This window comes from Apteryx mantelli, chromosome 7, assembly GCF_036417845.1.
Source record: "Apteryx mantelli isolate bAptMan1 chromosome 7, bAptMan1.hap1, whole genome shotgun sequence".
Taxonomy (NCBI): Eukaryota; Metazoa; Chordata; class Aves; order Apterygiformes; family Apterygidae; genus Apteryx; species Apteryx mantelli.
This window is the reverse complement of record NC_089984.1, coordinates 28,518,556-28,532,141: the sequence shown is the minus strand read 5'-3', so window position 1 is coordinate 28,532,141 and position 13,586 is coordinate 28,518,556. Positions and strand designations below refer to the sequence as shown.

The 13,586-nt window shown below is 53.5% G+C and overlaps 1 protein-coding gene and 1 long non-coding RNA gene across 2 annotated transcripts in view; both read right to left on the bottom strand.

Moving 5' to 3' along the window:
* The window catches only part of HPSE2 (heparanase 2 (inactive)), a 129,633-nt gene extending 123,492 nt beyond the window's left edge, over positions 1-6,141 (bottom strand). Inside the window, exons 1-2 of the mRNA XM_067300111.1 lie at positions 5,783-6,141; positions 4,539-4,696 (exon numbers count right to left, since the gene is read on the bottom strand). Of these exons, the coding sequence (XP_067156212.1) occupies positions 4,539-4,696; positions 5,783-6,042 (418 nt within the window). The 5' untranslated portion in view covers positions 6,043-6,141. The remainder of the gene's footprint in view (positions 1-4,538; positions 4,697-5,782) is intronic.
* Positions 6,142-8,207: 2,066 nt separating this feature from the next.
* On the bottom strand, positions 8,208-9,163 carry LOC106494701 (uncharacterized). The gene is made up of 3 exons (XR_001294344.2): positions 9,087-9,163; positions 8,623-8,742; positions 8,208-8,509 (listed from the first exon to the last, which is right to left on the bottom strand). It is a non-coding gene; the product is annotated as an uncharacterized lncRNA (long non-coding RNA).
* Positions 9,164-13,586: the final 4,423 nt, after the last annotated feature.

The window sequence follows — 13,586 nt, the reverse complement described above, 5'->3', positions numbered from 1 at the left end:
AAGAAAAACAAACTCAGCAAGGCATATGGAGAGAAACACCACTGAAGAGAGAGAAAAGACCTTTGAGCTAAAAATGTTACATTTCTGGATCATTAAATGTCAAAAAGTTTCTGATAAAGCCTCACCTCCTGGTAACACACATCTTGATATATGGTAACCTGGTTTTCTTTTTTCTTTTTCTTTTTTCTTTCTTTCTCTCTCTTTTTTTTAAACAGACTTCAGGCAGGCCAATGCCCTATCCAAGTAGGGGGGACTCTGGGACCGACTGTGCAAAGCATGGGCTGCATGGGATGGCAGCTACCTGGTGTACACTATACCTGGGGGTATAGTATAACAGATTATTTATATGACAGTAGTATTTAGCAAAGCTCAGAGGATATAGACATAGATGACAATACCTTGTACAGATATCGTCTATTCTGCTACCATCAGTAGGGACTGCACAACCTACAGCTCACCTAAGCCATTTATGACAGGCAATCACTTTTACAAGTTGCTTTGTCAGGTATGGACAAATTTGCTACCAGGTAATGAAATTTCTATGCCAGCCTTACATGCAGCACTGAAATAAGTTGCCACATGCACCGTCTTCACAGGCTGCCACCACAGATTGTTCACCTTATTACCTTAGCTGCCCAAAGAAAACTGCTCTGGAGTGCTGTGAAGCTGTTCAGAGTTGTAAAGGAAAGATGCAGTACACATCTGGTATTATGCAATCAATGCTTCTAGGAAAAGTTGGTACAAGAAAAGAATGACCCTGAAGCCTAAAAAAAAAACAAAAAAACCCACTTTATTTCAGGAAAATAAGGGGTGTTTTAGATACAAGTCAAAAACCCGTGGTCTCCCAGGAAAAGAACTTTTGGTGGTAAAATATGTTGTTGAAGTACTGAGTTGCCACTGCTGAACTCATATCAGTTACAGAGCTGACCCCAGTCACTCCCCATCCCACTCAAGTGCCTGAACGACAAGAGGAGATGAGACCAGGATTATGGAGCACCATGGCAAAACTCCAGCCCCGAGTACCCTGCTAAGGGCCAGGTCAGGGAAACTGTCGGCTTGAAGGCTGCAGACCTAAGGGGGTGAGACAGGTCCCTGCCCTGCACTGGCTCCTCGCCTCTGCATCCGAGGGAGGCTGCTGGGACACCCTAAGAAGACATTGTTTAAGACGAGTGTCTTTCTCTTGTAAGCTCAAGGCTTACAGGGATGTCAAAGCTGAGTTTACCCAGGATATGGAGTTCCCTGGGGTGGTACCAATCCCTACAGCCACCAAAGACGACGCAAACCTCAAACTCTATGAACTTAAACGATACACCCTGGCGTCTGACAGTGTGTGTGTTTGAGGGGGGAAGCTGGTGCTTCCTGTTTGGAAGCACCAGTAACAGGTACAATTATAAGGTGCGCTTCTCCCTGTGAGGTATAGAGAAAGAACTGAAAAGAGGGAAGGAAGGAGGGAACAATAAAAAAGATGGACCAGTGAACCCAAAGGCACAAACCTAGGTAAAGACAACCCAGGCAAGGAGGGCATAAAGCATGGCTTTCTATGGAGGAAATGCATATAATTTTATATGGAAGGAAGGGGTAGGGAGAAGCTCTGAAGAGGTCAGATCATCAAGACGGTGGAGTACTAGAGGGGTACAAAAGACCATCAAAGGTGAGGAATATCTGATCTGGAGGGCAGCAGGGAGGAACAGGGGGGTTTGTAGCATAATGATCCCTGTGCAGAGATTCATTCAAAACTTCAGCAAGCATGATCACATCAGCAACATCCGTGAAGCGTGCAGCAAAGCGGTTGTGTTGCTGCTGGCTGCCTCAGACAACCACCTTCAGGCTGTCTGTGAGCATGCAGAGGAGTACAGCTGCCTGTGAACACCACTCAGAGAAGTTACTAATAACTGCAGTTCTTTAAGCAGTTTTATTCACATGCTCTTCATCTCTCCCTCTTAGTCCTGCACCCTATTGAGTTGCTGCAGCTGAGAGGAAAGTGAGGAACACAAGATGCGCACTTCCCTCTCCATTTATGTTCAGGCCACAAGGGAACATGAGGCATGTGAACACCCATGGGATCTGCAAAGCAAAAATAGGCACTGGGTTCAAGGGCCTGGAATCTGGGCGCTCCCACAGCACAAATGTGCAAATAGACAAAAACTTAAAGAAGAAAAATGCTGAGCTGTCCCTAGTCATGTCACTAAAAACACATAGGTGATGTTTCAGACTTAGACATTCAAAGACTCTTCAATCACTTTTTTTTTTAAACTAACCAAGCCCTCCTGACTTCTTCCCCATTCCTGTCCCACTGAAGCTTAGAGAAAAAATTTCAGAAAATAGATGCTGACCATACAAAAGCACATGCACATCGAAAACAAACAAAAACACCGCAGATAACTTTTGGAGGGTTGGGGGAAGTGGTAGCTAGAAGGATATTTGCTGGCTTCTCCCGCGTTCGGACACTGATTGCCATCTTTTTTCTGTGCTGTCTGTTCAGATCACATGTTCCTCAGAGCAAGAGCATCTGCCTGCACATTTGTTCATGCCCTGATCCCAAGTGCCCCAGGCAACCCACAGATGAGGGAGTAAAAATGAGACCTGTGCTCTGAAAGGAGAACATGGCTGCTAAGATCAAGCACAGCGGGGCAGAGAGTTGCAGTGGCATCAGGATTTCATTTTGGAGAACTGGATTCCTCTAGTGAATTGCTCAGTACAGCCTCAGCACAAAAGATGAGAGCTACTAGCAATTCTGGCCATGGAGTTTGCACACAGATCTTAAGAACAAATAAGAAAGCTTTGCTTCCAGCCAGGAAATCCCTTTTACCACACCTTTCTGATTTACACTGATGCTTGATACACACCACATGTGTCCCCTCCCTCTCTCACCCACATTTTCAATGGTTCTGTTCCATATTTAAGTGATGAAAAGTTAAGACCTGTGGTTACAACTTCTATGAGAAGCTTCATTTCGAAGGACTGCTACATTTCAACTTTATTGCCATGAGGAAAACTGGAGAAAGGAAAAAAAGAAAGCCCCAAATCCTTCACTCCTTCCCTAACATGAAAACTGTCATGAAGACATTTAGTAAGTGTAAGTTCTCTCCTGCAAGTTGTTGAAATATTGACCTCTGGGCTGAAGAGGGAAAATTTATTCCTGCAAATGGTTTGTATGAATCACATATACAATTTTATGCACTACACTTAATTTCTTCTATTCGAGGTAGGCCGCTGCAGGTTTGGTCGGCATTTTCTCCTGAAGCTCATCTCGGTAGGCAGAACTTAAACCAAACTCTGCCTGAGATTTGTTACGAGGAGAAGAAAATGACTAATAACATCGAGATCACTTCAGCTAGGAGACCAAGTGAAAGAAAGAGTGTGAAAACTCACCCACCTGCCTGCGTTTGGGAATACAGGACATTCATCTCGGTGAGATCAGATATAATGTGGGGGAACAGCAGGAGTGAGCCATCAGAAAACTGGCAAATGCATCTGCTTTATCCATTCAGTATTGTGCTGTTGACTAGATCTCTGTAAAACTTCCTCTTTTCCACAGACCTGTCCACTGGGATCTGTCTGGCATTAATTGGCTTTCAAAATTACTTATGGAAATATCTTCAGCTAATTTTTTTTTTTAAGTCTTTGAGTAAGAAAAAGTTTTTTTTTTTTAAAAATGCAAGACGGAAAATTACTCATTTTCTGCACACATGCTTTGTTTTCCACTTTCTAAAATAAATGCCTCAGGACAGAGATTTGGCCCTGATTTTTTTTTTTTTTTTTACGAAGTTTCTTTGTGTGAATTAAGGGCCACAAAAGGCGAAAAACCTTTTGTGCAGTTGCAGAACCGCTGGGGAGGAGGGGACAACTGCGGAGAAGAAGGGAGCAGCAGAAAGCCGGCAGCAAAGCGGTGTCGGCGGCGAATTTCGGAAACACCTACGGCGGCAGAGCGGCGCGGGGAGGAAGCACCCCCGAGCGCCGCGGCGGGGCAGCTCCGGGCCGGGCACCGAGCGGCCAAGCCCGGCCGGGCGGCGGGGAGCACCGGGGGCTGTGCCGGAGGCAGAAACGCCGCCCGGCCCCCTGGGGGACGCGGGGCTGCCGGCAGCACCGGAGCCGCGCCGCGGGCACCGGGCGGGCGCGGGGCGCTGCGCGCAAAGGCGGCGGGGCGCACCCCGCCTCTCCGGGCTGCGGAGCCTGGTCCCCGCCGGGAGCGGGGCCGGAGCCTGCCCGCGCCGGGCTTGAGGCACCGCGGGAACCGGAGGACGCTGCAGAGCGGGGGCCGGAGCAGCCCCGCTCCCCGGGGCGGACTTTTGTTCCCCAGGGCCGCCCTGCGCACAAGCCGCGCCGAGGCACCGCGGGCGCGGACGGGCTCCGCGGAGCGCGCCCGGCCCCCAGGAACCGGCTCCCGCGGCGCGGCCGGGGCAGCGGAGCCAGGGAGGGAAACGCGGAGGCTCCCGGGCGCCTCGCCCGTGCGGGCATCGCCCGGACCCGGGAGCGGGACGGAGCTCGCGGGGGCCGCGGGCCGCCCCCGGCGCGGCGCTGCGCGGCGCGGCGCTCACCGTCCTCGTAGTTCTTGAGGTAGTAGTCGGGGCCGGGCCCGCCGCGGGTCTTGGCCGGGTTCTTCACGTTGTGGAACTGCAGAAAGTCCGTCCTCTTGCCCGCGAAGCGCAGGAAGGCGGGAGCCAGGCCCCGCGCCAGGGTCACCAGCCGCCGGGAGCTGCGGGGAGCGGAGAGCGCGGCTGAGGCGGCGCCGGGCCGTACCTGCCCCGGCGGCGCCCGCGCAGGCCCGCGGGGAGGGCGCAGCTTTGGGGCCCGGGCCGGCTCCCCCCGCCGCGGCCCCACCTGGCGCGGCGCGGGCAGCGGGCAGCGGGCAGCGGGCAGCGGGCGGCCGCGGCGCGGCCCCGGAGGGCGGGCGGGCACCGGCACTGTCACCGCCGCGCCCGGCCGCGCGGAGCGGAGCGGAGCGGAGCGGCCCGGGAGCGGGGAGCCGCGCCGCCCGCTGGCGGCGGCCAGGCTGCCCCGAAACCGGCGGGACCCGGCTCCCCTCGGGACCCCCCGGACAAGTGCAGCGGCGTCGCGGAGGCAGAGACGCTCCGCCGCCGTGCGCGCCCGCGCAGCTCGGCCGCGCTAGGCAGGACCTTCCGCGGGCCTAGGAGAGGGGAGGGGAGGAGAGCGGGGAGCCGGCCCGGCTCCGCGCCCTCCGCGCCTTCCCCCTTCCTTGGCCCGCTCCTTCCCCTGGAGTCGGAGGTGGCAGCGAAAGGGACCCTCGGAGCGGGTGTGCGGACACGCCGCTCTCCCTCCCCGACTTACCCAGCAGGGAGAGGGCTCTGGCCGTCCCAGCGCCTCCAGGCCGCGGCAGCTCGGCACCGCCGGTGGAGCCCAGCGCAGCTGCAGCCCGGCTCTGCGCCCCGCGCAGGGGCTGGAAGTCCGGGGAGCGGAGGGCTCTGAAGACCGGGCCGGCACCCCGCTCTCCGCCCGTCAGGACCTGGGGAAGGCTCGGCTCGGCTCGGCAGGCGGCCCCGTTCCTGCTGCTGGGGTTTTCCCTGTGCTGCCTCGGCCCCATGTTGTGCTTTTTCGCAGAGAAGCGGTTGTTGGAGCGAGGGGAGCACGACATTTTTGCAGTCATAACTGATAAGTCTCTGAAATGCTTTCTCCATTGCAAACATGTGCATCTTAATGCAAACCATGGCCTCGCTCCCTCCGCCACAACAAGCGCCGCCAGCAGCGCGGAGCCCGGCCGGGCCGGGTCTGCCTGGGCGCCCCGCGGGCGGTGTGGGGAGGCACCGGGGGGCTCCTGCCTTACCTTAAGAAATCGAGCCAGCCATCATGAATGATGGAGGGGTCCAGCTGCAGGGAGAGGAAATTCTCACTGATTATCCTGACAGGGCTCTTGGTGTTGACATCAAGGAGAATGAGAGTTCTTCCCTTCACACCTGGAGGTTTCTCCACCGGCAGCGCTCTCCTGTCCCCGTCCTGGGAGGACAACGAGAAGGTCGCCATGAGAGCCAGCCCAGGTGCCATCAGGGCTAAGAGCCCGGGGGGGCAGGAGCTGGGACAGGGCATGCCGGAGAGCAGGAAACCCCTAATTAACTCGCTGTCTGCAGGGGCTCGCTGGTGGCTAATTGTCCTTATCTAAAGTGTGGGGCGCTCTGCCTTTTTTTGCAATGTTTTGGTGCTGGTGGAGGGGAACTCACGCCCCTGACCAGCCTTTCTCGCAGCCGGTGCCAAGACTCCTTGCAGCCAGCACCGCCCCTTTAAGAGATGCAGGCTCCAGACATTTTTAACTTTTTGAAGGTAAGGGGAGGCTCCTGGTTTAACCCCCTCGGCTCGGGGCCCGCCAGCCCGGCCAGAGCTCAGCCAGCGCCGAGCTTTCGCTTCGCTTTCGCTCCGGCGCGGACAGACGTTCAGTTTCCGCGGCGGGAAAGCCGGGCCGGAGCCGGGACGCCGAGGAGGCTCGGGGCCGGGCCGGGGACCGGGGCCGGTGTGCGGCGCCCGGCGGCAGCCGCTGCGCCAGCATCGCAGTCCCAGCTCGTCGGCGGCGGCGGAGACGGCCGAGGCGGTAAGGCGGCGGCGGCGATGCGGCTCCGGGCCCGGGGAGGGGGTTTAATCACTCCTAAAACTCAAATCGCGGGCGGGGGCCCGACCGCCTGCGCGGAGCGGGGCTGCGCCGTCTCGCCGCGCAGGCGTGGGCTCGCCCAGAGGCGAGCGAGGCCCACGGTACGTGCTGTGGGGCGCTGGGGGGCCCCGGGGCAGCACCCGCCGGGGCAGCACCCGCCGCGGCGGCCGGGGTGAGACGCCCAGGGCCGGGCGCTGGCCGCGCTCCGGACGGGGAGCGGCCTCCGGGAGCCCGGTCCCCGGCGCCGCACGCCCGGCTCGCCCGGCGCGGCGGGGAAGGGGCCCGCTCTGCCCCCGCCGTCGGTGTCCGGCCGCGGCAGCCGCCGCGCGTAACTCGCCCTGCCTGTGCCCGCGCAGCGCAGCGCAGCGCTCCCCTCCGCAGCCGATGCTCCGCCCCGGCCCCCAGCGCCCAGGCAGGCGGCACCCGGGCCGGCCGTGTCGGTGCGGAGCGGAGCGGAGCGCCCGGCGGCGGCGGGGCCCGCAGCCCGGACGGGGCGCCCCCAGCGGGGCCCGCAGCACCATCTGCTGGTCGCGGGCCCGGCCCCGGCGGAGCCGGCACCCACCTGCGGCCGCCCCTTCGCCGGCACCGGCGACACCGGCGCGCCCGGGCAGGTTCTGGGGCTGCAGAGAGCAGCGGTCCGAGGACGGCCCGGTTCGCCCCGCTGTCCCGGCAGGGCGCCGGGTTCTCCCCCTCGGTGCCCGTGCAAGCCGCTGCTGCCCCTGCCGAGCGGAGCCACCTGCAGCGCGGCCGTGCCGCCGCCGCCGGCCCCGAGTCGTCCCCCATCTCCGCCCGTTTTACGGCTCGGGCCAGGACCCGGGAGGCGGCGGAGCGGGCCCCGCTGACCTCGCTGCTGCCCGCCCCGGTCGGCGGTACTCGGTGCACCGGCGGGGCTTCACGCGGCGAGCCCCGCACACGGGGCCCGGTAAAGCACCCGGGCCCCGGCCCCGGGGAAGTCCGCGGAGCAGCGCCGTCTCCCTCGGAAAAGCTCCCCTCGCATCGCCCCAGGCAGCGTTTCAAACCCAGCTCCTCAGGGACATCGCCGGCCTGAGCCGCCTCTGCCCCGGTCCCAGTCCCGGTTTACCTAGGCAGGAGTTGCGGGATCAGGAAATCACTGTGCAATGAACAGTAACCGGGGGAAAGGATGAAAAATACCTCTGGCTCTGCTAGGAGTTAGCAGGAAATGCACAAAATAGGATTTGTCCTGAAACAATCCAACTAACGCGTAGGAGAGCGAGGCTCAAAATACACCTCGGAACAGGCTGCTGAGTGCAGGACGCGCTGACAAAAAGCAGCAAACCGGTGCCTCGGCGACAGGCACAAAGCAGCGTGTATTTGAGCGCTATACAAGTAAGAGGATCCGGGGGAAAGGGCTATGCAATTTTAGCTGTGCAAAGCCCTGGCATCCCGGGACAGGAAGAAGGCAATTTAAGCCTGGAAATTTGTGTTCTGCTGCAAACATTTTAGGCGCAGTCCGCAATAGCATTTAACTGACCCAGGAACTGAAGTTTCTGCTTCAGAAGTGAATTGGCTGCCAGGTTTTGGGTCACCTCTGAAAGAGGGACATGAGTTCCTGAATCATCTTGGGGGGGGGGTTTTGGCATTTCCCCCCCCCCCCCCCCTTATTACCAAACGATGTCAGCAGGCTTCGGGGCATTTGGGACTCAAATAAGTGTTGTGGCTGCAGGCCGAAATTTGTGTATTGCCTTGTTCTGCTAAGTATGGCTCTATTTTAAAACGAAACTCTAATACATCATGTGGTAAAGGACAAGAAAAAACAAATTATTATGTAATTTCCTTTATATATTTTGTCCTTGCAAATAAACTAGTTTGTAGGAGAAGTGTGTTTATTCTGAAATGTTCTCACGATTAGGCTCTGCTTTCAATGCAAAGTCCGGATGCAGTGAAGTTAGTTATCTGCGGAGATATCACCAACAACATAAAACAAGGAAAGGAGCAAAAATTTTTCCAGCTGCCAGGGTCAGCTTGCAGATTCTGGGAAGACGGCGCTAAAGGAAATATTCACTTACCTGCCTCAGCTTTCCAGACCCACACCTGGAGCCTGAGTTCAGCTGCCTGCCCCGACCCGTGGGTCTCTTCCTCAGAAAGCGGTTGCACTCCATTTTGCATCTCGATATGGAAAGCTGAATCTAAAAAGAAACTGTATTTTTTAAACGAAGCGTAGGTTTACCAAAGGAGCCCTATAAACGTGGGAACGCGGGAGCGCGGTGCCGCGGGGCACGGGGAGGCGGCCGGGGCCGGGGCCGGGGCCGGGGCCGCTCCCGCCGGCGGAGGCGCAGCGCAGCCCGGCCACCTGCAAAGGGGCCGCGCTGCCTCCCTTTCGGAGCAGCCCGCTACCCCAGCTAGAAGGTATCTCGGTTTACACCAGCTGTGATTCCGGCTCGCTGTGCCGGTGAACTGCTGGTGCTTTCTTACATTGCGATAATTACTTTAGAAGGGCTGACTCGTATAAAAAATATCCATAAAGATTTACCCGTTTTGTTAGATTTGCAAACATATTTCCCCATTTTCCCTCTACTCTAAACTTGCTGTTTTTAATCTCCAAAGCAGTCATTGGGAAAGAAGAGTGGGGGAGGAGCAGCATTTCTATAAAGAGTTTAGCCAAAGCACATTAAATATTTTCCCAACATCACAAAATAAACAACAATCCTCCAGCTCCCTATAAACTATTTAAAGCATGTCATATCATCTCTTCTGCTCTTGCCAATGTACTTTTCTTTTAATTTATAAGCCGATTAGAGCAACGGCCTGTCTTTTTGTGTATATTTGCAAAATGTCTGGCACTCTTTCAGTCAGTTACAGTTCAGCAAACACTTAAATCTGCATTTAACTTTCGTATCATAGGTAGTTACTTTGATTTTTCCTCACTTTTGTAAAGCTGCTGCTTATGAAAGTGCTTGTGGTAAATGATCTGAGCAGTCTTTGAAGGGATTCAGCAGAGGAGAGCTCTTTGGATGTCCTAGGCAGGGCTGATATAACAAAAACGCAAGGGAAATTTAAACTGAGCTCTCAGGCGGCAGAAATCGGTCCAAAAGAAAATGGGGGAAACCTTCTCAGGAGGAACATTTTTAATTCGCTAGAAAATAAACTTCTGCTCCTAGATGATGAGAGTTATTATCAATAGAGGATGTGCTGTACCAAACAAACCTCCATTAGGCCAGGAAGGATAAAACAAGTTAGACAGCCTTTAAAAAAAAGTGTCTGTGATTCCCGAGATATCAACCATGTCTGTTTCTGTAGTGCTGTCAAGTAAACCTGAGTTATGGATGCTCTAAAAGAAGCCAGCAAGGAGAAAATTAGCAAGAGAAAATAAAGAACGCTACGTATAGATACTTTAACAGAATACATTTTCTTCTCAGGCTCTTAAACGACTGCCCTGTGCCATGGCCTGAGTTACTTGTTCTCCCCAAACAATTTCTGAGGAGAAGAGCAAGTCCAGTGAATGTGGTAAAAATGCGGTCATTAGAGCATGTAATTGCACGGCAGAATCTTTTTATTGAGCTTTTTGCTCCTTCTGCATTGCAGCGTCCATCATTTTCACCGCAAGAGCCTTAATGTTTGCAACGGACCTGCTAAAGTTACCAAAGCATAAAGGTGGGTGTTGCACGATCTGAACTCCGCTTTTGAAACCGTTTTCTGGCATGGTTATCTATCACTTGTCATCTGAATGAACAGGCAGAAGACAACTGCTTGATTTAATACAGTATCTGTGTATCGCCCTTTAGTATAGGTGACCTGTGAAGTTCTGTAACAAGCAAAAACAGTTGCCTGGGCGAGGGAGACTAGCTGGCGAGGGAGCCCAGGGACAAGACAGCAAGCCTACTTTTGAAAGCGCTTCTTCCTTCCAGCCACGCAAAAAAAAAAAAAAAAAAAAAGCAGAAAGCAAAAAGCAAGGCATCGATCAAAACCAAGTGCCTGGTCAGGAAAAGCATGTTTGGCAATGCTGTCTTTGCATTTTTGTCAGCACGAAATGCACATAAAGTGCTATCTCCAAATCTAGCCGTAGGAGAGGGGAGCACTCTGGTGCCAGGAGAGCAGCTCAGTAGCTGCCTAACGAAGGGGCGGATGAAAGGGGCGAGGGACAAGAAGACGGCGCCGGCCCCGGCGGCGGCGAGCGCGGGCGCTCCGCGGGCGGCGCGCAGACCCCGGGGAAGGCGCGCGAGAACGGAGCTGAATTTTAGGCAGCTGCTGAGGAATGAGCATTTTTCTTTTTGCAACTTTATTCTGTGAGCATTTAGTTACTGTGTACTCTGCTGGAGTAAGATGGATGTATTCTTTCCTTAATCTGTCTGGTTTAGTCTGCGTCGTCTCAAAGCGCTCGGGCAAACCCCGGCTACGCCAGTCCTGCATATCTGTTCAAGGAGACAACTAGCAAGCTCCCAAAGTGTCCATCTCCCAACAGGTGTTTTGAGGCTCTTGAAAACCGAGGTACACGGTTTCCACAAAGCTACGACAACTGCTCTGGAGGCTGATAAAACCAGGTACCATCGCAGCAGGCAAAAATCCTCTCTGCTCAACGCCTCTTCAGCAAGCAGGGGGAAAAAAAAAACGGATTATGCCTGGGAATATTTGAGCGTGTAACAACGCCCTTTGGCAGAGAATGCTCTTTAGACCCTTCAACTTCCCTGTACTAATCAATGGTCTGATACAGCTTTTGTTTTCCGTATCTTGAGTAAAAGCAAATGTGGCAGCAATTTGACACAGTCAAATAGATTTAGAGGATAAATACAATAGTGAGACCCGTAGCTCTGCAGCGCTCACAATACCCTCATAAACGTTTTTCTCAAACGGAGCCCAGCCCTGAAGAGTGATGTGTAGCATTATCCTCGTCTCACATCATCACGGGAAAAAGAAAGAGAAGAGAATACTCCAATTTTACAAGCCCGAGAATGAACGCAAGAGTGTATTCGTCCCACCATCTGGGAAGAGATGATAGAGGATAAGGAAGAGGGAATACAGGGGGTGGTAAAACTTCACAAAGACCTTATATATTTCCGCAGAGATGCTTCACATTCCAGCAGCAAACACGGAGGAAGCGGACATGAGGAGTAGATCAGAGAGGGGAAATAGGAAGATGGATGAAGTACAGGGCTAGAGGAGCAAACAAGTCAATTACGAAAGGGAGAAAGGCGCTCTGTGCAGGCACCGAGGAGGAGAGGGAGCTCAGTGGAAGAAACGGCAGCCAAAGGAGCACTCCGAGAAGCTGCCAGGGTGAGGGAGGCAGAAAAAAAAAAATCAGAATCTTACAAGTAATTACGAGACTGTAAAACACCTCGGTCACCAGTAGGACCACTGACCGCTGCCCTGCTGTGAACAGACACCTGAGGAACCAGCTATTTCAAAGCTGCAAACCGATCGTTTGGTAAGAGAAATCAGGAGCAAAACATGAAGATCGTGGTTAGGGAACAAGAAGAGGAACTATGGAGAACTATGGGCCATGGCTGGAAACCAAATAAGTAGATGAAGGAGAAAAAGTGAAATGCCAGCTGTGTAGAAGCAGAGGATGCCCAGGATGAGCTCTGGAGACTAGGAGAGTCGGAAGAGCAAAAATGAGCGCAAAGAATGAGGGGGAAATGCCAGAAGGCGCTGCGATGTGCTAATGGAGGGTGGAGAAGTTGGGCTGCGGCTGGATAGACTTGAAACCAATCCCCTCCTTCCATTTTCCAGTGAAAGCTTTAAAACAAATACAGAAAAACAAACACCCTTCTGCATAAAATTTCAATAACAGTAGTTAAGTTGCAGAATTGCTCTTCTTTAAGGCGGTGATGGAGAGATGAAGGTCTGGGAGCATCACATCAAAGGGAGAAAGCATAGATTCTGGAGAATCCCTTTCGGATTCCCCAGCTATCCAAAGGCTTAATACGAATCTGATACAAACCCCATCCCTCCGATGAGTAAGTGAATAGTTCCTTCCCGTGTCTGAGAAGCAAGGGGGCAGGAGAGAAATGCTGCATGATGACAAGAAGCTACAAGAGAAGCGTTTCCCCAGCCCTTATGGCAACAGAGCCCCACCGCAGGCCTGCTGCGGCGCTGGTAGGACACAGAAATCAGAGGGAAGGTTGTGGGGAGGGCGCAGGGTGCCCAGGCCAGGCGCGGGAGCTTATCGCCCAGAAACAAGTGCAGGGGGAGGGCATATATTCACAATGCAGACATTTCCTTTGTCCTTTCTGCCAGGATCTGGGTGTTGTAGTCTTTCTTCTCCCTCCACGGCTTTCTTTCTGTAAGCCCTTTAGTAATAGCAGCAGGGAGAAGGCTAAAAATAAAGCTATATTGCCAATATAATAGGCATGCAATTGCTTGTCTATTTTCTTTGACAAAGTGATGCTTTATTTCCTGTACAATGGAAACTACAGTTTGATATTACAACTATTGGTTTTTGACTGAATGCAGAAATCTGATTTAAACAGTGACTTTCCCCCCTGTATTTAATATTACCATGTGTCACTGATTATATATTTAAGTTGCAGAAATGAATTAAATTTCATGGCTTCCTCGAGTTAGGTTCTCTTGGAGTGGATTGTCTTCAGCCATTAACCAAAATACTTGGAAATCAGCTTAAACCAAAACAGCAGACTTGTGGTATCATTTCAGGAGAAAACCGGTTATCACAAACTAAGTGCTTAACAAGTCATCACCCAGAGGGCTGGGTAAAGCTTTACAAACCTGCAGTAACTGTGTCTGGGATAAAGAAAACAGGGTTTAATTAAACACCACAGACTCACAGATGGAAAAAAAAAGGTACAGTGCAATGTTCAGAGCTCCCTTGCCTGGGGTCTTATTACTTCTGCTCCAGAAGTTATCATATATCCCACATCTCAGTGGTTATTTCTCTTACTTGGAGAAAGTATCTGCTCTCAACTGGCTGCAGAGCATTGGTGACAACTACTTTGCATGCATGTTCCATGAGAAACCAGCCCTATTCTTGCTAGATTTCTCCTCACTTTCTGGGGAAAAATCCAGATTTTCTTTACTC